The sequence below is a fragment of the Megalobrama amblycephala genome, linkage group LG22 (genome assembly GCF_018812025.1).
Source record: "Megalobrama amblycephala isolate DHTTF-2021 linkage group LG22, ASM1881202v1, whole genome shotgun sequence".
Taxonomy (NCBI): domain Eukaryota; kingdom Metazoa; phylum Chordata; class Actinopteri; order Cypriniformes; family Xenocyprididae; genus Megalobrama; species Megalobrama amblycephala.
The window spans coordinates 13,317,491-13,340,960 of record NC_063065.1 but is presented as its reverse complement, the minus strand read 5'-3'; the positions used below and the strand labels follow the sequence as shown (position 1 = coordinate 13,340,960).

The 23,470-nt window shown below is 36.2% G+C and overlaps 2 protein-coding genes across 2 annotated transcripts; both read left to right on the top strand.

Moving 5' to 3' along the window:
- Positions 1-3,388: 3,388 nt before the first annotated feature.
- Positions 3,389-11,135, top strand: slc51a (solute carrier family 51 subunit alpha). Its single transcript, XM_048174743.1, has 8 exons — positions 3,389-3,565; positions 5,750-5,901; positions 6,141-6,214; positions 6,457-6,615; positions 7,177-7,288; positions 7,380-7,526; positions 8,588-8,693; positions 10,643-11,135. The coding sequence occupies exons 1-8, from the start codon at positions 3,490-3,492 to the stop codon at positions 10,786-10,788; spliced, it is 972 nt and encodes a 323-aa protein (XP_048030700.1). The 5' UTR covers positions 3,389-3,489; the 3' UTR covers positions 10,789-11,135.
- Positions 11,136-11,805: 670 nt separating this feature from the next.
- Positions 11,806-20,419, top strand: pdk3a (pyruvate dehydrogenase kinase, isozyme 3a). The gene is made up of 11 exons (XM_048174742.1): positions 11,806-12,432; positions 14,858-14,999; positions 15,074-15,145; positions 15,942-16,126; positions 16,217-16,306; positions 16,888-16,965; positions 17,064-17,140; positions 17,282-17,383; positions 17,465-17,572; positions 19,909-20,022; positions 20,105-20,419. Exons 1-11 carry the CDS (start codon positions 12,330-12,332, stop codon positions 20,246-20,248), a joined length of 1,215 nt encoding a protein of 404 aa, XP_048030699.1. The 5' UTR covers positions 11,806-12,329; the 3' UTR covers positions 20,249-20,419.
- Positions 20,420-23,470: the final 3,051 nt, after the last annotated feature.

Genomic DNA, 23,470 nt, shown 5'->3' with positions numbered 1-23,470 from the left:
GGTCTCTCCAGAGATGCTCAATTGGGTTTAAGTCAGGGCTCTGGCTGGGCCATTCAAGAACAGTCACAGAGTTGTTGTGAAGCCACTCCTTCGTTATTTTAGCTGTGTGCTTAGGGTCATTGTCTTGTTGGAAGGTAAACCTTCGGCCCAGTCTGAGGTCCTGAGCACTCTGGAGAAGGTTTTCGTCCAGGATATCCCTGTACTTGGCCGCATTCATCTTTCCCTCGATTGCAACCAGTCGTCCTGTCCCTGCAGCTGAAAAACACCCCCACAGCATGATGCTGCCACCACCATGCTTCACTGTTGGGACTGTATTGGACAGGTGATGAGCAGTGCCTGGTTTTCTCCACACATACCGCTTAGAATTAAGGCCAAAAAGTTCTATCTTGGTCTCATCAGACCAGAGAATCTTATTTCTCACCATCTTGGAGTCCTTCAGGTGTTTTTTAGCAAACTCCATGCGGGCTTTCATGTGTCTTGCACTGAGGAGAGGCTTCCATCGGGCCACTCTGCCATAAAGCCCCGACTGGTGGAGGGCTGCAGTGATGGTTGACTTTCTACAACTTTCTCCCATCTCCCAACTGCATCTCTGGAGCTCAGCCACAGTGATCTTTGGGTTCTTCTTTACCTCTCTCACCAAGGCTCTTCTCCCCCGATAGCTCAGTTTGGCCGGACGGCCAGCTCTAGGAGGGGTTCTGGTCGTCCCAAACGTCTTCCATTTAAGGATTATGGAGGCCACTGTGCCTTCTGTGCCTTGCCACAATTCTGTCTCTGAGCTCTTCAGGCAGTTCCTTTGACCTCATGATTCTCATTTGCTCTGACATGCACTGTGAGCTGTAAGGTCTTATATAGACAGGTGTGTGGCTTTCCTAATCAAGTCCAATCAGTATAATCAAACACAGCTGGACTCAAATGAAGGTGTAGAACCATCTCAAGGATGATCAGAAGAAATGGACAGCACCTGAGTTAAATATATGAGTGTCACAGCAAAGGGTCTGAATACGTAGGACCATGTGATATTTCAGGTTTTCTTTTTTAATAAATCTGCAAAAATGTCAACAATTCTGTGTTTTTCTGTCAATATGGGGTGCTGTGTGTACATTAATGAGGAAAAAAATGAACTTAAATGATTTTAGCAAATGGCTGCAATATAACAAAGAGTGAAAAATTTAAGGGGGTCTGAATACTTTCCGTACCCACTGTAGTTGTGAATGTGATGTGTAGAAGCTAGAGACTACATTATGTCAATGAATAGCTTTATGAAAAATAGCTTAAGAAATCGTTACATTGCCAAAGCATTAATAAAACTACAATAAAAATAAATAAATAAATAAATAAATAAATAAAATAATAATAATGAAGAAAAAATATATAATAAAAAAATCTAGCATTAAAATAGCAATAAAAAAAATTGGAATAAAAATGTTCAATGTTCAATCTTATAATATTTATAGAAGTGTCTCTAGGTATATAGTGAGTTCTGTTCCACTGGAGGCTCTTTCGTGGTGACAGGACCTCACATACCTGGCAGCCAGGTTTGAGCTTGCTGGGATTTCTCCTAGAAGGTATGGGAGTTTGTCCATATTTGGTTTCTGATGGAAGTCTTTGTGGTGAGTTGTGAAATGGGGATTGAAAGTCCCTAATTTGTGCATATTTAGGACAGGATGTCAGAAAGTGCAGCTCTGTTTCCACTTCATTTCCTGTGCAGTGGGGACACAGCCGGTCTTCTTTTGGTAGCCAGGTCTGTCTGTGTCGTCTGTCTCTATGGTGAGATTGTGTTCACTGAATCTGTACATGCTCAGGACTTTTCTCAGTTTAGGGTCGCTCACTGTACTCGGGTATCCTGCCAATTCATATTCTCTGTTTAGGGTCAAATAGTGAATAGTGTTTGTCCCATTTAGTGAACTCTTGGTTTGTGAGTGGACCCCAGACTTCACACCTGTAGAGCGCGATGGGTTCAATTACAGATTTGATTATTTTTATCCAGATTCTGATTGGGATGTCAATTTTAATATTTCTCTTAATAGCGTAAAAAGCTCTCTGTGCCTTGTCTCTCAGGTCGTTCACAGCTTTGTTAAAATTCCCAGTGTTGCTAATATTTATGCCAAGGTAAGTGTAGTATTGCGTGTGCTCAAGGAGCATGTTGTCTAATTTAAAACTATGATGTTTGTCTTGGCGCCTGGGTCTTTTTGGGGTTAACTGACAGGGCCCATGACTGTCAGAAGCTGTGCAGGAGGTCTAGACGCTGCTGTAGACCCTCTTTAGTGGGAGACAGCAGCACCAGATCATCAGCAAACAGGAGGCATTTGACTTCAGTGTCTAGTAGATAAGACCAGGTGCTGCAGACTGATCCAGAGCCCTCGCTAACTCACATATGTTGAACAGTGTAGGACTTAAGCTACAGCCCTGTCTCACTCCACGACACTGAGGGAGGAATTCTGTGTGTTTGTTACCAATTTTAACAGCAAACTCTCTCTCTCTCTCTCTCTCTGTGTGTGTGTGTGTGTGTGTGTGTGTGTGTGTGTGTGTGTGTGTGTGTGTGTGTGTGTGTGTGTAGGTTTCAAGGGCTGTTCTTTACCCTGAACTCTGTCCAGCTCATTAGCACTGAGGCCATTCAACTCTTGCAAATCACAAGTTCAGCATGTTAAACATTCTATTCTCACACTCCCTTTGAGTTTAAAATTCTTTGTAAAAATGTGTACATGTATTGTCAGTCTTATGTGAACTTTGGTCTGTCTGATCTTGTAACGTAAACCTTCCTAGTTACTGTTCATGCTTGTTTAACAAAAAACAGTTTTTGTTTCGATTGTATATAGTGAGACTAGTATCTATCTATCTATCTATCTATCTATCTATCTATCTATCTATCTATCTATCTATCTATCTATCTATCTATCTATCTATCTATCTATCTATCTATCTATCTATCTATCTATCTATCCATTTCAGAACTGATTATTCAACACTTTTTATTTTAGTGTTAAACAACCAAATATGCTATGAGAAGTTCTTCAGCATTGTGTGAAACTTTAGGTTTTTCTGTCAATTTTTCCTTTTTCTGAGTAGTGAGTGACTAATATTAAAACTATTATAGCTACTATAGCCTACTTTAGTCTTTTTTAAGTCAATTAAATGCCTATCCGCTACATTTCCCGCATATTTTTCTCTTATTAGGGAGTATTATTTTTAATTACTGTGTTGACGCTTTCAGACCATCTCTGGCACACTCCGCAGATAAAAACCACTCTGAAGCCCGTCAAGTGTGAGCGTGACACTATTGCGCAAGCGCAGTGTAGTCGGATGAATGAGTCGTTGGCCAGTGATCCATCACTATTTACCCTGTGTATGGGCGGCCCCTTTAACAAGTGCTGAGATTCCTCTGCATATAAAGTCTACGATACCAGGCTGCTTTCTCCTCAGTTTATTAGTTTCACGCATGCCCGGATTACGGTTTTCCCTGGCTCTTGTAAACAAACTGTGACTGTGAAGATGGAAATGTCCAATAACACACTTTTTGATCCGAGATGCAGAGAAGAGGCTCCGTTCTCTATCGATGTAATTAAGCGTAAGTATTTTTTAATTTGTTACTTTTCCTAAAAGTTGCTGCCTGATGTTTAGTTCCGTAAAACGGAATGCGTTTTAGGACAGCTGTCAAACATAAAGTTGCTTTCAATGGATAAAGATAAAGATATGAACTATTTGAGGTAATAAAACAATTCTACTGTAGTAAATGTTTTTATTCATTGCAACAAAAAATGATAAAAATGCAAAGCTTCTGGTATATATATATATATATATATATATATATATATATATATATATATATATATATATATATATATATATATATATATATATATATACCATAGTATTTTTTCATTGATATTCCAATTAGTTTACATAATATAAATACCATAGCCAACAGTCTTTAAATTTGCATAAATTACGGATGTGATGTAAATATTATGGGATAAAACACCCTAAAACAGTGATTACATTAACTCTTATGTGATGGTACAACAGTGTATGATCAAACATACAGACTGAAATATTATTTTTAATGTAACGATACTCTAGCAAATCATTTGCTGTAAATGTAAAAATATTTTGTTTATTATTTAGCATTATTTTACCTTTTGACATTTCATGGCTACACCCATAATTCTTCAGATAAAAGCATTGGTTGATAAATGGGTGGCATGCTTTGTGTTTTTATATGGTTATAAAAACTCATAAAGTTAAAAAAATGCCCCTGAAAACCAAAAGTTAATATCTTACGCTGATTCTCACTCATTGTTGATAAGACGTGATTATCCTGTGGTTCAGTGCACCTGAACTTGAGTTCATACACATAGGATTATGATAATGTTGAATGACACTAATGTGGATTCTTTCCAGGTGTCATCTTCAACTGTAGTAGAAGATATGTGTGTCAAAGTCGCATTCTTGTTTTAATAGTTCTCACCTTTACTTAATAAAACTTGCAATTGACGTAAGGTTGATGGAGTAACAGCAGTGATTGTAAACGCAAGGGTTGATTTGTCCTCAGATGAACTGTATGCATTCACAATTACGTGTTAGGCAAATGCGTTCTTGTTAAAACGACTTACAAGAAAGTGCATGAATGCTTTAGGAGGTAAGTTGGACAATGCAAGTTAGGGAATGAAACATCACCTCCCTCCCACACCAACACAATGTGTAAAACAAAAAGTATCATTAAAATGAGAAGTGAGTTATAAGTGCTGTCATCTAAACTGGCTTCATCATGTTGGTATGGATTCCTGTACCACTGCCAAAGACAAATGTTGTGCCACAAGACATTTGAGTGTGTGTGGTCATGAAGGTTGTGAAACCGTTATTCCTGAAATTCTCAATAAAAACCTGGCTTGATTTTTCCAGCGTGTTTCATTCAGATTGCAAGCACATGGGTAGTTAGAAAGTTTTAAAAGAGTTCTAAAATTGTTTATCTATATAAATCTAGAGTTGTCCTTTTGTTCAATGCGATGTGCCTTTAACTGATTGTTTTATTGCTTTAATTGGTTCAAAATAGTTGAAATAGTATTTTTGTTCTAGTAATTCTGGCATTAATTACTCACCCTCGTGTTGTTGCACACCTGTAAGACCTTTCAGTTCATCTTCGGAACAAGATTATGTGACAAGAATACATTTTGTGCGCCAAAAAACAAAACAAATAATTACTTTATTCAACAATATCTAGTTATGGACGATTTCAAAACACTGCTTCATGAAGCTTTGAAGCTTTAGGAATCTTTTGTTTCGAATCAGTGGTTCTGAGCGTGTATCAAACTGCCAAAGTGACCCACCCCAGTGGTGAACCATTGAAATTTCGTAACACTTATGACGTAACGAAGCCTCATTTACTGAAATCACGTAACTTTGGCAGTTTGATACACGCTCAGAACCACTGATTCGAAACAAAAGATTTGTAAAGCTTATTCGTAAAGCATAAAGCATATATATATATAATATATATAATTTTTTTTTCCCCTTTTATTTACGAATCTGTCTTAAATAGTTTTAGTTCTTAACAACACTGGCATTAAAATAATGCTAAATTAGCCATTTGGATCATATTTTTAAAATAACAAATAGACAATAACAAATAGTAAGTATTAAGTAGTTAGAAGTCGCAAATACGAGAAATAAAGTGTATTGTTTTTATGATCAATATAACTATTTTACAACCCTGTGGACCAACTTTTTTTGTGTGTGTGTTTGTGTTTCTCAGAGTTGGATATCTTTGGCATAGTCCTCTTCTCTGTGCTGACGTTAATGGCCACAGTGTCTATGCTGGTTTTCATTGAAGAATGCATCTACATCTATAAGAAAGTACCGGCAAATAAGAAAAGTATAATCATCTGGGTAACCGGAGCAGCACCAGTGAGTTCTATCACTTCCTCCCTGTCTTCTTGTATTTTACAATCTTTTACAAAAACCTTTCTTAGTAACTCCTAATGAGCACAGACATGTCAAATATGAGTTTTATCTGTAACCAAGGTGGAAACTTAAGGCAATGGTACGGTTAGTCATTTCTCATGTGTTACTGCCTGGATGAGTGATTATGAGTCTCAAGTTCATCTTGACTTCTGAGGCATTATGATTATCTCTATCTTTTTCAGGTCATTGCTACCATGTGTTGTTTGGGCATGTGGGTTCCAAGGGCCACAATGTTCACTGACATGACATCAGCCACGTGAGTTCACTATTAAAGCTCTGTACTTCTGCCCAGTATGGAATGCACAAAAAACTAAAATATAAATCATGTACTAACTGTAATTAAGTAGCGGTCGAACATTTGTTTTCACTTTTAAAAAAGTACTTTTTGTTCCAAATATTGTACAGAACTTTGAATTGGTTGAAGGAATTTGTTGATTTGGATGTGTGAAAGTGAGACACACAACAACAACATTAACATATTTCTGACTTAATTGGCAGATACTTTGCAGTTGTGGTCTTTAAGTTCTTAATTCTCATGATTGAAGAGGTTGGAGGAGATCAGGCTTTTCTCAGGCGCTCGGAAAAAAAGTCGTTTAAGATCAGTACTGGACCTTGCTGCTGCTGCTGCCCATGTCTGCCAAATGTCCCCATCTCAAGGTAATCAAAGTGTGCTTGTTAGACCCAAGAGGATTTTACCTGTGCAAAAATCTCTACCACAATGCTATACGGTTGGGGGTGGTTGCTAAGGCATTTTAAGGGGTTTTAGTAGTGCATTTGCAAGGGTGCCCCCTACTTAGTAGCCTGTATAGAAATAAAAGAATCACTCATTAACTGAATTGCACCACCATCTTACTAATAAATGCTGAAATTGGCATGTGAAATTTTGGCCAGTTTGCCATTAATTACCCATATCTTCGACTGAATGCCAACAGGATGAGTGCACGTCTGGTCATTCAACTCGTCTGCAAATATGAGGTCTTTATCATGCTTAGTGCATAACTTAAAATGGGCACCTCAGGGCCATTGCACCCTTTGCTATCTAGAAGAAAGGAGCTGTTTGTGGCTCCTGACACCATTGGCTTTACAGTATATCAGTGTTACGTAAGACTTCCATTATCAAACTCGACGTAAACACTTGAACATATAATCCTACTTCGTGAGATAACTGTGGGTGGGATAATGTGACCTGGTTTCAAAAAATGTGCCTTGCTTTTTCAGACGATCTCTGTTTATATTGAAACTGGGATCCTACCAGTTTGCACTGTTGAAATTAGTCTTCACCATCCTCTCTATAGTCCTTTGGACGAATGGCAACTTTAGTTTAGCTGATGTAAGTATAGATTTGTGTAAGTATTTTAATAGCTAATTTTATTTATGAACTTCAGAAAGACTTGCAGATTGTCTCTTTCTCTGATCTACAGGTTTCGGCTTCTGGAGCAGCTATATGGATAAACTCATTTATAGGCGTTCTCACCATTATCGCCCTTTGGCCTGTTGCAATCATGTTCATGCATGTGCGAGAGGCTCTACGAACCCTTAAAATGATCCCTAAATATGCCATGTATCAGGTTTGTGTGTGTTTTGTACTCATTCCTCATAATTTTAGCACATCCTTGGTCTTCAGTATTGCTGGAATTAAATAGGGCTGGGTAAAAATATAGAGTTCGATTCTTAAATCCCCAAAATCAGTCTAGTCTATGCTGTTTTCAGTTGATGAATGAACAGAACATTGTAGCACGTCTCCCATCCAATAAATCGCAATAAGCATTGTGCTTTTTTACTTTTGATAACAAAGTCTCAGATTTCACATTCTGCTCATTTTATTACGAAATTCAAACAATAAATACCGCTTTGGCGCTCTTTAATGTGGCGTGAGAGTTACTGTTGCCGCCTCAGATCAAGCGTAACGCACGTGAACGAATCATATTTTCCGCTTTATTGCTTTACAGCACATTTAAACATGAATAAACATTAGAATGTAGGCCTATGTTGAAAGATACCGCAGGCCTACAACTTACCGAAATCCGTATCATGTCTCATATAATAGTTCATTTTAGACTTTCAAAACATTAGCTAACGTTGACTTAACGTTGAAATAGACTTTCAAAACATTAGCTAACGTTGTCAAGTAATAAGCATTATTTACCTCAGAGAAGCCAATCAATGTCCATAAACTCGATAGTCAGCAAGCAAAATGAACTCTAGAGAAAAGCATTTCGCTAAATATATGCACTATAGCCTATTAGTCTACATATTTATTATATTTTACTGTTCTTCAATAGGCCATTTAATGTTTGTCTGAATAACGTTTTTATCACAGCCACCATTTAAATATAGGTCTATTTCAAAAACGAATTGGAGTAGAAACATAATTATATAAGTATAAAGTTAGTATTATAACTTAATCATTATTAAAAAAAAATCCTTGCATGTAATTTTAAGTTTTTGTTTAGAAAGTATGAGAAAATTTGCCTTGTATTGTACCTTTATATATGTCCAAATAAATTGAATCAAACTGAATCGAATCGCAAACTTGTGAATCGAAATCGAATCAAATCATGAGATTTGTGTCAATACCCAGCCCTAGAATGAATGTTACCCATGATTCATCAATTATATCTGCTTGTAGTTGGTGCTGATTCTTAGCCAGCTGCAAACTGCTGTCATTAACATACTGGCAATGAATGGGACTATTGCCTGCGCACCACCCTACACCTCCCAGGCCCGTGGATCCTGTGAGTAACGTCATGCTGCAGAGCATAACATAAATTATCATAGAGCACATGACTAGAAGGGATAATTCACCCAAAAAATAAAATTCTGTCATTATTTACTAACTCATACATGTAATTCCAAACCTGTATGAGTTTATTAGTTCTTCTGTCAAAAAGAGACGTTTAGCAGAATGAGCTACTCTCTTAAAGGGTTAGTTCACCCAAAAATGAAAATAATGTCATTTATTACTCACCCTCATGCCGTTCCACACTTGTAAGACCTTCGTTCATCTTCGGAACACAAATTAAGATATTTTTGTTGAAATCCGATGGATTGCCATCGCCAGCAATGACATTTCCTCTCTCAAGATCCATTAATGTACTAAAAACATATCGGTTCATGTGAGTACAGTGATTCAATATTAATATTATAAAGTGACGAGAGTATTTTTGGTGCGCCATTAAGCTTCGGAGCGTTATGAATCTTTTGTGTCGAATCAGCTGTTCTGAGCTCCAAAGTCACGTGATTTCAGCAGTTTGCCGGTTTGACATGCGATCCGAATCATGATTCGATATGCTGATTCATAACACTCCAAAGCTTCATGAAGCAGTGTTTTGAAATCAGCCATCACTATATAAGTCGTTATAAGAGTCATTATAAGAAAAATATCTTAATTTGTGTTCCGAAGATGAATGAAGGTCTTACGGGTGTGGAACGGCACGAGGGTGAGTCATTAATGACAGAACTTTCATTTTTGTGTGAACTTACCCTTTAATTAAAGTGGATGGGGACTCAGGGGTTGTCAAGCTCCAAAAACATAAAACTGTCATAAAAGTAATTAAGTAGGTTTGAAGCTGTTATTCGGTGATAATCTTATTGACAGCCACACTCTAAAAAATGCTGGGTTGTTTCAACCCACGTTTGGGTCAAATATGGACAAACCTTAAAACCTTGTTGGGGTTTAAAATTTTAATTTGAAAAATTTAAACCAGCTGTTGGGTTTGTCCATATTTGACCCAAACATGGGCTGAAACAACCCAGCATTATTTAGAGTGTTGATCATCATTCACTTTCATATGGCATTCATTAGCTCATTTTGTGTTCCACTGAAAAAAGGAAGTCATACAAGTTTCGAAAGACATGAGGCAACAGAATTAGATTTTTTTGGTTTGACTTTCCCTTTAATTGTTGCTTAATTTGCCTAAATACACCTTTCCTGATAAATGTACTCACCCCCATGTCATCCAAGATGTTCATGTCTTTCTTTCATCAGTAGAAAAGAAATGAAGTTTTTTGAGGAAAACATTTACAACAATTACAGTTTCAGTGCAGCTTCAAGGGCTTTAAACGATACCAGAGAAGTAATAAGGGTCTTATCTAGCGAATCGATCTGTCATTTTCGAAAAAAATACAACCGTTTATGCTTTATAAACAAAATATCGCCTTGAACGTACTTTCCGCTTCCGCATTCTTCATAACGATTATGCTGAATGTCCTACGCCTTCCCTATTCAAGTTATGGAAAAAAACGAAACTGGCGCCGCGTTCGTTCCGTAAGTAGAATAGGGAAGGCGTAGGACATTCAGCGTAAGCGTTATGAAGAATGCGGAAAGTACGTTCAAGGCGATATTTTGTTTATAAAGTAAAAACGGTTGTATTTTTTTCGAAAATGACCGATCGATTCGCTAGATAAGACCCTTATTACTCATCTGGTATCGTTTAAAGCCCTTGAAGCTGCACTGAAACTGTAATTTTGACCTTCAACCTGTTGGTAGCCATTGAAATCCACTGTAAGGAGAAAAATCCTGGAATGTTTTCCTCAAAAACCTTCATTTCTTTTCGACTGACGAAAGAAAGACATGAACATCTTGGATGACATGGGGGTGAGTAAATTTATCAGGAAAAGTGTATTTAAAAGTGGACTAATCCTTTAATGGTTCTCAAAAATACCCTCAATTTTGTTTCCGCAGTAATGAGTCAGCAGCTGTTGATCGTGGAGATGTTCATCATCACGCTAGTGACTCGTGTTTTATATAGACGTCAGTATGACCCCATACCAGAGCCAGATGATGTTGAGGAGACAAAGACTGTCATAAGCGCAAGAGACTTAGCATGAGAAGAACAGAACTGTTGTGTGTAAATGAGATTGTTATATATTTGGGGCCGGTTTGTTGGGAAAAAAAATAATTTGTCAACAATGATGGTCATTAACTTTGTATTTTCTATATGCATGTACATGCTAGTATCTTATATTTTGTCAGATATGTTTTTTATTGTGGTTACTGCGAGTTATTGGGCAGCAAAATTTGACTGTAGAGTCAACCATGACTTTGAGGGCCCTGATATTAATGTTTACACTTTGTATTAGGTGCGTCAGTCTGGAGATTTACTTTAAGTTCCAGTTCTTCCTTGGAATGCTTGGTCTGTGTATTTTTTTTTTTTTTTTTTTGATAGGACCACAAAGCATAATAAATCTCATGAGTCGTGGTGCATATTCTTGATGAAGTTAGATATGGCATACTGATATGCTGCATAAAAGACTTTGGAATTGTATAAAGGTCAGGATTTGTTTATGTCACTAAATTGTATGTCAATATATATATATTAGCCTTGTAAAATCTGTCACTTCATATTGTTGAATACAGATTTTGCCAGTAATTATGTCATTTATCTATTGTTGTTATTAAATAAAATGATTAAAAAGACTGAAATAAAATATAAATATTAAAATGAAAAACTTAAAGTTAGATGAAAATGAGAAATGTTGCCTTGGTATCTATCTAAAAAATAATAATAAAAGTTGATGTACTAAAATGAAAATAATACATTTAAATAAGATATATATATATAAATATAAAAAACCCGTACATTTTAGGGACTTTTAAGATTTGTAAAATCTTGTAAAATCTGTCATTTCATATTGTTGAATACAGATTGTTGAATACAGATTTTTCCAGTAATTATGTCATTTATCTATTGTTGTTATTGTTAAATAAAATGATTAAAAAGACTGAAACAATGCTGAAATAAAATATAAATATTAAAATGAAAAACTTAAAGTTAGATGAAAATGAGAAATGTTGCCTTGGTATAGATAGATATAAATATAGATATTAAAAAAAATAACAATAAAATGTACGTCCCTAAAATGTACGTTTTTTTTGTGGACAAATAACTCTGTCATGTGGGTCTACAAAACAATAATAATAACAAATATGTAGCAATAAATTGGTGAGTTTCAGGATGATACAGAACGTAAATAAACACAAACGTCATTAAAATACTTATACCCGCTGTTCTGCAACCTAACTGCCAACAGAGAGGCGTTTATTCAGGAAAACAAATAGACCAATCATAAAGCACCGTCTTTTTCCGGCCTCTTCTCAGCAAATCACAGTGCTCGCTGTTTAAATCATGGTTGGTTGTGTGTTCGCTGTTGTGTACGTGCTGTGTTTAGCGCAACAGTGGCCATTCTAGACAGCACAAGACACTGACATTTAATGCAGTGGCCTGTTATATTAATAATATGAAACGGAGATAAATGTTCGGATACGGATGTTGCGGTCAGCTCTACTCTTTGGACGATCCCTGCCATGATCCCAATATAAAGAACATAAAGAACAGTCTTGCCTCGGTCGTTTCACAGTTTCCCTCACAATGAGACTGTACGCATTTCTTCTGAAGAACCATTTACCAAAGATAGAATATTATTCAAGGTTTTCACCATCGCCCTTGTCAATTAAACAGTTTCTGGAATTTGGTAAGTGCCGGAGCATCATCACATGCACACTGACAGTCACTGACAGCGGCGCTTGTTATGTTTAATGCAGCATAATTATGATAAAAGAATCATAAAAGAAGTGTTTTTGTAACCCATGATTGTTTTTAGTGTGTGTTTAGTGTTAAAAATCTGTCCTAATTGTAAATGGGACAAATAATTAAGAACTTTGTTCAGCTGGGGAAAAAAACATTCACAGGACTTTTGTATTATTGAGGTGATGGTTCCGTTTTTATGCCATGTATGCCTAGAAAAAATGACCAACTGTATGTCCTTCAGATATCATTTATATGGTTATTTGCTGACGTCATAAGCTCATTTGCATATTAATGATCTCATATTATAATGATATTAAATATAATTAAAATAATTGTCCTATTAATCTAATTGTTTTCATTTTAAGCAAAAGAAAGAGGCTTTTTTATGCACATACAATATTCATTGTGTGATATGAATATAATAACTACACCTACAGGTGAGTCAAATGCAACAGTTAGTCACAATAAATTGTTTTTTATGAATAGTTCACCCAAAAATGACATTCACTCATTTGTTTTCCCAAACCGTATGTATTTCTTTCTTCAGTTGAACAATAAAACTTTTAATTTTTGGGTGAACGGTCCACTGAACAATCACATAAATAGCACAAAGGGACCGTCATAATGGCATGAGTCCAACAAAAGGCTAATTGTGATATTAGTTACAATCTTAAATAAATTATAGGGATAGTTAAACCTGCTTGCGATGTTTCAACTAACATATTAGTGCTCTATGAATGCATACAGCAAGAGTGAATGTTTGCCACATAAAGTCACACCAAATCAAATTTATTTGTATAGCACTTTTCACAAAGATGATTTAATTTTACACAGTGTTTCAAAGCAACTTAACCAAAAATCGGCAACTCGGCATGAAGCGATGCTATGATGCTCTTTTCTTCACTTTTGTGAGGTAAATCCGAGTGAAACGGCTTCTCGAACAAGAAAAAAATGTTGCGCAGGACTTAAAGGTGCCCTAGAATTAAAAATTGAATGTATCTTGGCATAGTTAAATAACAAGAGTTCAGTACATGGAAATTACATACAGTGAGTCTCAAACACCATTGTTTCCTCCTTCTTGTGTAAATCTAATTTGTTTAAAAGACCTCCGATGAACAGGCGAATCTCAACATAACACCGACTGTTACGTAAAAGTCGGGATCATTAATATGTACGCCCCCAATATTTGCATATGCCATGTTCAAGCATTAGACAAGGGCAGGACGTCTGGATCTGTGCACAGCTGAATCATCAGACTAGATAAGCAAGCAAGAACAATAGAGAAAAATGGCAGATGGAGCGATAATCCCTTACATGATCCATGATAACATGATATTTTTAGTGATATTTGTAAATTGTCTTTCTAAATGTTTCGTTAGCATGTTGCTAATGTATTGTTAAATGTGGTTAAAGTTACCGTCTTTTCTTACTGTATTCATGGAGACAAGACTGTTGTTATTTTCATTTTTTAAAAACTTGCAGTCTGTATAATTCATAAACACAACTTCATTCTTTATAAATCTCTCCAACAGTGTGTAGTGTTAGCTTTAGCCACGCAGCACTATCAAACTCATTCAGAATCAAATGTAAACATCCAAATAAATACCATACTTACGCAATTAGACATGCTGCATGACGAACATTTTGTAAAGAACAATTTTGAGGGTTATATTAGCTGTTTGAACTTTGTTTATGCTGTTAAAGGCAAGCGCGAGCTCCGTGGGCGGGGAGCGTTAGCAATTAAAGGGGCCACAGCCTGAATCGGCTCATATTTAATGATGCACCAAAATAGGCAGTTAAAAAAATGAAAAAAAAAAATCTATGGGGTATTTTGAGCTGAGCTTGACACATTCAGGGGACACCTTAGACTTATATTACAATCTTTTAAAAAGACGTTCTACGGCACCTTTAATTTTGTTTTGGATCGTTGTTGTTCGCTATTGCTGCAATGTCATGTGAGTGACAGGTTGATCCCGCCCTCATTACAAGGGCACATGAACCTTTAAAAAATAATCATGTGCACAGATAAATCATTCATAATAAATACTGCAATATTACGTAAGAAGATAAGAATGGTGACTTTAATGTTTGTGATATCTTAATATCTTTATGTCTTATAGTTGCTAATATAGTTTACATTTTGCGACAACATAAACAATCAAGCAGTTCCTTTTAATTAAATATCACTTTAAATGATATGTTTTTTTTTTGGCTTGCCTTCAGCCTGATTAAAGAGTTGTTTTTCAGTACTTTGCGGGTGACTCAGGTTTCATGTGTGGATGATAAAGCACTTTTTTGTTACTTTCCCATCTGTTAACAGCCCCTCCTGCTTTCTCAGTTGTTTATGTTTCTGGTTGCTGGATTTTCAGGTAGGGATAATGCATGTGAGAAGACGTCTTACATGTTCCTCCGGAAGGAGCTGCCGGTGCGTCTGGCTAACACTATGAGAGAGGTCAATCTGCTGCCTGACAAGCTCCTCAGTCAACCTTCAGTCAAACTGGTGCAGAAATGGTGAGTATAATGAGTTTAAAATGGAGGACATGCTTCATTGAGCCTGCCCTGAGCTGTGCCAAATCTCTCCACAGGTACATGCAAAGTTTTTTAGAACTTCTAGAGTTCGAGAACAGGAAGCCAGAAGACCCACATGCCCTGAATGAGTGAGTAGTACTTTGTTTTTTTGCTTTTTGTAAAACATCTAGATAGTCTTGTTCTTCAGGCTGTTGCACGGCATGCTATTATAATTTCATGCGACGTGAATTAGGCCAAAGTTGAAAACAGAGGAACAGATAATAACTAAAAGCCACCCTGACAGTGCAAATATGCATGCTGGGTCAGCGAAAATGGGGAAAGAATCCTATTTGCATATCAATGGCATTTATTATTTATATAAAATACTATAAATGATCTGAATAATTGAAGATCTGTGAAGATCTCAATGACTAGACAGCCATCGGCACAGATCCTCAGTGAAGACCACGCAAACCAGATGTCCTCTGCACAGAATCTATGGCCAGCTTCAACTCCTCCTTCCTCAATATGCCGGTGTGAAGACTGTTTGATGTTTGTAAGCATCTGCTGTGAGCAATTAAGACATGCTGCTGCTGTACAATATAGCGTACAAGAATTACCCATAGCAGATCTATACAGGTGGAGCTGGGGAAGGTGAAGGGTTTCTGAAAGCCCACTGCACTGCTAAGGCAAATGTATTTACTTATGTATTTGAAGGTTGAGCATGCAAGCTTATTGGCTACTGATACAGCAGGAACCAATCAGATGTGTCCTATAGATAATGATGTGATTACAAGCAGGTTGAGTTAAAGAACCTATTAGCCTGCGCCATCTAGAGTTTCATGACAGAACTTTGTATTTATTTTAAGAAAGTGTTTATAGTTATCTCCTAAAGGTCTACAAAATGTGTTTTCTAAACTTCTGTACCTATCAACATTTTAATAGCTTCTTGGAGACTCTTATTGAGATCAGGAATAGACACAATGATGTGGTCCCGACCATGGCCCAGGGTGTGATCGAATATAAGGAGAAGTTTGGCTTCGATCCGTTCGTCAGCTCCAACATCCAGTACTTTTTGGACCGCTTCTACACCAACCGAATCTCCTTTCGCATGCTCATCAACCAGCACAGTACGTCATCCAAAAGAAAGACAAGTCACCACGTTTTGGATAATAGCTTTTCATTAAGTTTTATCGTAATTGCTTTTCTCTTTATTACAGCTCTCCTTTTTGGCAATGACATCAATCCAGCCCATCCCAAACACATCGGCAGTATTGATCCCAGCTGCAATGTTGCAGAGGTGGTGACTGGTAAGTTTGTTTTTATTTATTTATTTATTTTTTTGTTCTGTCACATACACTACCGTTCAAAAAAAGTTTGAGGTCAGTAAGATTTTTTCTTAAATTAATATTTTATTCAGCAAGGCCATATTAAATTGATCAAAGGTGACAATTATTTGTTAAAAAAGATTTCTATTTCAAATAAATGCTGTTGTTTTGAACATTCTATTCTTCAAAAATCCTGAAAAAATGTATCACAGTTTCCACAAAATTATTAAACAGCACAACTGTTTTCAACATTAATAATTTAGAAATGTTTCTTGAGCAGCAAATTAGAATGATTTCTGAAGGATCATGTGACACTGAAGATATTTACTGAATAAATTACATTTAAAAATATATTAAAATAGAAAGGTTATTTTAAATTGTAATAATAATTCACAATATTACTGTTTTTACTGTATTTTTGATCAAATAAATTGCAGCATCGGTGAGCATAGGAGACTTCTTCCTTTACCGACCCCAAACATTTGAGCAATAGTGTAGGAAAAGCATCCTTATCTTTTGTTTGGATTTTGTGCTCTACTGATTAAACACGATTTTGTTTTCAGATGCATACGAGACCGCCAAGATGGTGTGTGAGCAATATTATCTAGCTGCCCCTGAACTGAAGATAGAGGAATTCAATGGTACTTACTCTCTCACAAATCTGGAAATTTTTGTTTCAGAGTTAATTCATGTCTAATTCAATTTCTAGAGCTCAAAAATATTTCACTTTTCTGTGTAGCTAAGGCTCCTCAAAAACCCATCCAGGCTGTGTATGTTCCCTCCCACCTATTCCACATGCTGTTTGAATTGTTCAAGGTATGTTTCTAAATTGATATTGAATTTGATACATCAAAGTGCTGGCATCTGTTACGCAGTTCAGTTTTCAGCAGCCCTTATCTTTATCTTTTTCCCAAGGCCCTGACGTATTGCTGTAACAGCTTGTGTTTGTGTTTTCAGAACGCAATGAGGGCCACCAATGAGCTCCACGAGGGTAGTAAAGAGGGTCTTCCTCTTATAAAAGCAAAAGTGACCCTGGGGAAGGAAGATCTATCTGTGAAGGTCAGTTTGTTTGCAAGTCCATTTTCTGCATGTACAAATGGCATGCCTTGATCCTAAAACTGCCTGTTATTTTCATCATAGATCAGTGACAGGGGAGGGGGTGTGGCTTTACGGAAGATTGACAGGCTGTTCAACTACACCTACTCGACTGCACCAACACCCAGTCTGGACTCTAAACGTGTGCCATTGGTAAAGAGAAGTGTGGCTACAGTATTTTTACAGCAACAAATTCATCCTGTCATCATTTAGTCCCTGTTTACACCTGGTATTAAGATGCGTTTTGGTAGCCTGACGTGGTCATACTCAATTCTAGTCAGAATATGAGTCTGATACTGCTCCATTGGGCTTTGATTATGGGGACGTATTTCAACCGATCCAGGAAAGACCTCAATTGGATAGACCTACAACCAATCAGAGCTACAGAGTAAGTGACGTATGTTGAGCGACGCATAGTTGTCAACAGAACTCTTCTTAGCGACCATCGGGGCCAGCTGATAAATCAAACTTTTGCCGAATCCCGTAGGAAGGACGGCAAAGACATCTTTCCCATCGACAAATGCCTTGATCGCGGTCCTCTGTTCCTCTTTTAAAATTAATGCGCTGTCGATATCTTCTATAACGGACGCGATGGCGGAATCTACACATCTCAGTTCTTCAACAACAGCCATCATTGTTGTAAACTAATTGACCTTTCGCAAAGAGGAAACTGACAACACATCGACAGACGAGACAGAGCAGGTTACTTATGATATTAAACAAAGTCCCAGCTTTCAAACTGTGTAGTTATTAAAAAAATTCAAACAATAAAAACCGTTTTGTGGCTCTTTAATGTGTTGTGACCATGATCGTGACAGATTGCTGTAGCGCCTCAGCTCAAGAGGCTCGTGAACCGATCATCTCTTCCTACTAGTCCATTTATAGCATCAAATAAACATGAATGAACATGAGAATGAATGTTGTTTCAAACGCGGAAAGACGTCAATATGCACAATTTTTCAAGTTTAACTCCACCGATGTTAATCTTCTAACTCCTGACTGCTTTGTCGGACAAAATGGCGGATGCGGCGTTCTGATTGGTTAGATCGCAATCAAACTCCCCAAGCGCTCTTTGATGACGTGGGTGGTTACGTAACCGCAGATAGCCTGTCCATCATCGATTAAAGCCCGCCCTGGCAATTTGATTGGCTCTGCCTTCTGGGAGCCGAGCATAATTACTCCACAATGGATCGAGTCCAGACCGAACTTCCCGTCCAAAAAATGTTGTGGGCGGGGTTCGGGCTGGCACCCAGGCTAGCGTTTTGGTCAATCAGATCACAAGTGAACCAGGGAGACACATTACCGTTTACACCTGTTGTTTTAATCCATCTTTTTTGTCCACTTTCGACCACTTCTGTCCTGATTTCTTCGAGGGGAGGGTCTATGGGGGGGGGGGGGGGGATCTTTTGAGGAGAGTAGGCGGTCTTTAGTGGCTGTTTAAATGCGTTCGACCACATGAGCATTTACACTACGAAAGCAATCCGCAATCCGATTCGTATTCGACTACCTTTGGAAGTGGTCAAAAGTAGGCAAGCTCAAAAAATTTTAGAGCCCATTTATACTTGTATTTAGCACTAAACTCATCTTAATACCAGGTGGAAACAGGGCCTCAGTCACCCTTATGTGTCTACAAACCACCAGTATCACTTTTTATATGATTGTGGAACACAAAAGGAGACGTTTAGCAGAATGTTACGCTGCTCTTGGGCTTTCAAAAAAGGACACAAAAACAGCATGTACAGTTGTTTGAAGCCAAACAGACCCAAATTTAAGTTGATATTTGTCAAAAATCTTCCATATCTCGCATATCTCATTTGTTTATCCACATATTCAACCTACGTCAGTGAGTCAAGTGACAAGGCATCCAGGGTTGACAGGTTTGCGTAACAAAGCCAGTCCAATTGCTATTCGAAACCCAACCAAAACTGCTATTCAGACTAAAAAACAACCCGCAGCAACAGTGTAAAAGTAGTACAATTCTGCGGGAAATCCACAGACTTGGCAACCAAACCTAGCATTTTTAGTAAAAAAATATATTTTATTTAAAATAAAATAGTCTCATTAATTGAAATAAAGCTGTAATGAAATAAGAATATTTATGATTTTATGAAATATGAATATAAATTTAAAAAATAAAAATTGTAAATGCATCTAATTGAAATAAATATAAATATGATGTACATTAATAGAAATAAAAAATAAAATTACTTAAAAACTAAAAAATAAGTTATAAAATAAAAGCTAAAAATATTAATAAATACTATAATGGTATATAAATAATATTAGAACTGTACTGTAAAGTCTTGTGTACCTTTTCTTTTTTTTTTTTTTTTTTTTTGCCCTTTTTGTTAAACTATTCCTTTTGAAAATAAGTCATAAGGGTTTGGAATGACATGAGGGTGGGTAAATGAAGACCATCAAACTTTAACCTTGAACAACAGCTCTAATGTAGCATTGTCCTCTGTAACCCGATCTCCATGCGTCTGCAGGCTGGTTTTGGACATGGTTTGCCGATATCCAGACTGTACGCCCGCTACTTTCAAGGGGACCTGAAACTGTACTCGATGGAAGGCGTGGGGACCGATGCTGTCATCTACTTGAAGGTAAAAGCAGCTCTCAGTTTGCACTTTATTTAATCGTTTGACTGTTTTGAATGACATCCACCCTGTCATCTTCTCTGACCAGGCCCTATCCAGTGAATCATTTGAGCGCCTGCCCGTCTTTAACAAATCTGCTTGGCGCCACTACCAAGGAGGCCCAGGAGCGGATGACTGGAGCAACCCGAGCAAAGAGCCCAGAGATGCCTCAAAATACAAGGCCAAAAGATAATTGCACTCACCCCATCCTTGTCCCACTGCACCCATTACAGACCTTTCCGTCTTTAGTCTAGCTTCAGTTGCCATGGCAACATCACATTGATGCTGAGTGTTCTATACTTGTTAGCATTTCCAGAGCAGATGATGATGTAAGTGTCATTAAGTCTCTGCTCCTTCCTCCTTTGAGCAGCTACAAACGTAAGACACAGAGCCTCGTTTTAGCGTCTTCCAGGGTGGTTAGAGGATAGGGTTAACATTTGTGTCCAGGGTGTAAGATACTTTGGTTCTTTTTCTTTTGTAATTGTGCCACACAGTAGCCCCCGTTTCATTTTCTAAAACAGTCAGAGGAGGGAGCCTGGAGTTTGAGATGGTCGAAACAAAGAGCAATTCTTTCACTGCCTTTCAGAAATGTGCAGGAACTAGAGAGAGTTTGTCCTCAGTTTCTTGGCAGTGAACTAATGGAGAACCACTTTGAAAAGGCTCAGGAGAGATGAAAATAATTTGGTTAAACTCAAAATCACATAAAATCTCAAACATGTTGAGGTTATTTTTCATCCCAAAATTAAAAGAAAAAAACAATATTTTGCATAAAGAAAATGCTCTGTAGTACAATTTTTTTTTTTTTTTTTTTTTTTGCATTGTGGCATTAATGTAATAATGTAGTCTATTTAAAAATTATATATATATATATATATATATATATATATATATACACATATATTATAAAAAATATATACATATTGTGTGTGTGTATATGTGTATATATATATATATATATATATATATATATATATATATATATATATATATATTTTTTTTTTTTTTTTTAAATATATTTCTATTCTAAATAATAGAAATAAATATACAAATATATGTAATAAACATTTGTGTACAATAATATATATGTATATATACCGGTGCTGTCAAATCGATTCATTACGATTAATCGCATCTAACAAAAGTCTGTAAAAAAAAAAAAAAAAAAAAAATAATAATATATATATATATATATATATATATATATAAATTATATATATTGATATAATTTTTTTTATATATAAATTATATATATTGATATAATACACATATTATGTATTTATAAACAGTTATGTTAGATGTGATTAATTACGATTAATCAATTTGACAGCACTATTATATACATAATATACACAATTATATATTTATTACTTATGCTTATATATTTATAATAAAATATATACAGTTATATATTGATAAATTAATTTGTTTTTAAAAAATGTAAAATTAATATATGCTGATTTTAATTGAAAAAAAAAAGATAGAATGATTTTCATTACAGTAGTGAGAATTTAAGGAGGAACATGTAGTTCTCATGAAAATATCACAATGCAAACAATTTCAGTGGTCCTAAAAATAATTTTCTTAATGCAAAATCATTCTTATTTTTTCTTTTAATGTTTTTGTTGAAATGTGAGCAGGGCATTTCCTCGTTAGATGCACCCAAATGTTTTTGGGGTCAGGGAGTATGCTGATGAACTGTTGAGGAAGGCACTTTTAAACAAATCAATGTCGTTTCAAATATGTATTTATTTTATTTATTTGACCCCAATTTATTTGTTTTCCCTCAAGTTGTGCATTTGTGTACAAGGGGATGGGGTGTACTGATTCTGAGCTGGGCCTCAGTCTTTTAAGTGCGAGTAGCAGCAGTACATCTCCTACATTCTGCGGTCAGCAATACAAAGCTTCCTACAAATGTAAATGAAGAGAGACTGTAATGAACTTTGAAGAAGAATGCACCACAATAGCCTATTATAGCATTAGTGCTATAAGTCTTGTAAAAGGAAATACTGCTTTCATGACATTATGGACCCTGCATGGTGACATTTGATAGTTGATCAAAAGATATTTGCTTGCAGACTTTGTTGGAATTGAATGTTTAGATGTCAGCAACATGTGATTTGAGAGAGAAAATGTATAGCTAGATATAAACTCATTGAAGTGACTCCATGAAATGGCTGACTTTTGATTTACATTTTAGCTTAAAAATTACTTTTATTATACCACTACTTCTCAGTCATTCCTTTTGATGTAAATTAATGTTTTCTAGAGAACTTCATCTTAAAATTATTCCTGACATGGATACGGTTCGGAACTGTTTGAGTGCAGTGATTCTTTGAAAGAGACAATAGATGAAATACAGTGCAGTTTGTCTGGTTTTCAGGAACCAATGCTTAACTACAAGCTTAACTTTGCCCAGTCTAGTTAGTTTGTCTGTTACACTGTCTCAAAACATACCCTGTCATTGATCACTTAAAGATTCTTTTATACGCACAAGTATATTTAGGTGAACCTGGATGATATTTATATAGTTTTGCATATTATTTGAATTTTTGCTTTTTTAAAACTCCATTTGTTCAGTAGTTTGTTCTGCAACACTCCAGGGTGAATCTCATGAAACCGGTCAAGAACATGTCAGAATCATATTTCATCCTAAAATCTAAAGAGAAATTTATTCTGGATAAGAAAATATATTTTTTGCATTACAGTACTGAGAATTGAGGAATGCAATCTACTAAATTCTCATGAAAATATTATAGATTAAAACATCTGTTTCCTCTTTAAACAAAATATAATTTTATTTTTGGATTTTGAGATGATGAAATATGATTTCCTCATGCCTTATGCTGTTGTTTTATACAGACCGATTGTATATCTGATGTTCTGTTACTGTTCCACGTCAGAATCTTTCCATAGAAATCGTTCAAAACCATCTACATCTGTCTTAATGCTGGTTTGCGATGTGTTTGGGGGTCTTGTGAGTCCTCAAGGGAACATTTTTGGTGACAAAGGGCATACAGTACCTTACATTTCACATATGTTATTGAAGTGTAGATTTCAGTATTTATTTAAAAATATTTTTAAAATTGTTTGTTAGTTTTTATGTTTAAGTCAATGAAGAATGCACTTTGATGCCTTGAACTCAGAGCGTTCAGAAGAGCAGACTGAAGTATGCAATCATATTCCTGTGAAACCAAGCCTTCACGGGCCTTGCGTGTCGTAGTCAGGTTCAAACAGTCATCGATTTTACTAGTATACTCTCATTTATGCATGCATAAGGTCTGTTCATACACAGTACATTAGGGAAAACTTTTACCTACAACCACCTTGTATTTGTAAAACGGACATTTTTGTGTGACTATTGCTGTTTTTTTGGACTTTTTTTTCTTGTTCTTGGTGAGTAAAACACCACTGCTTA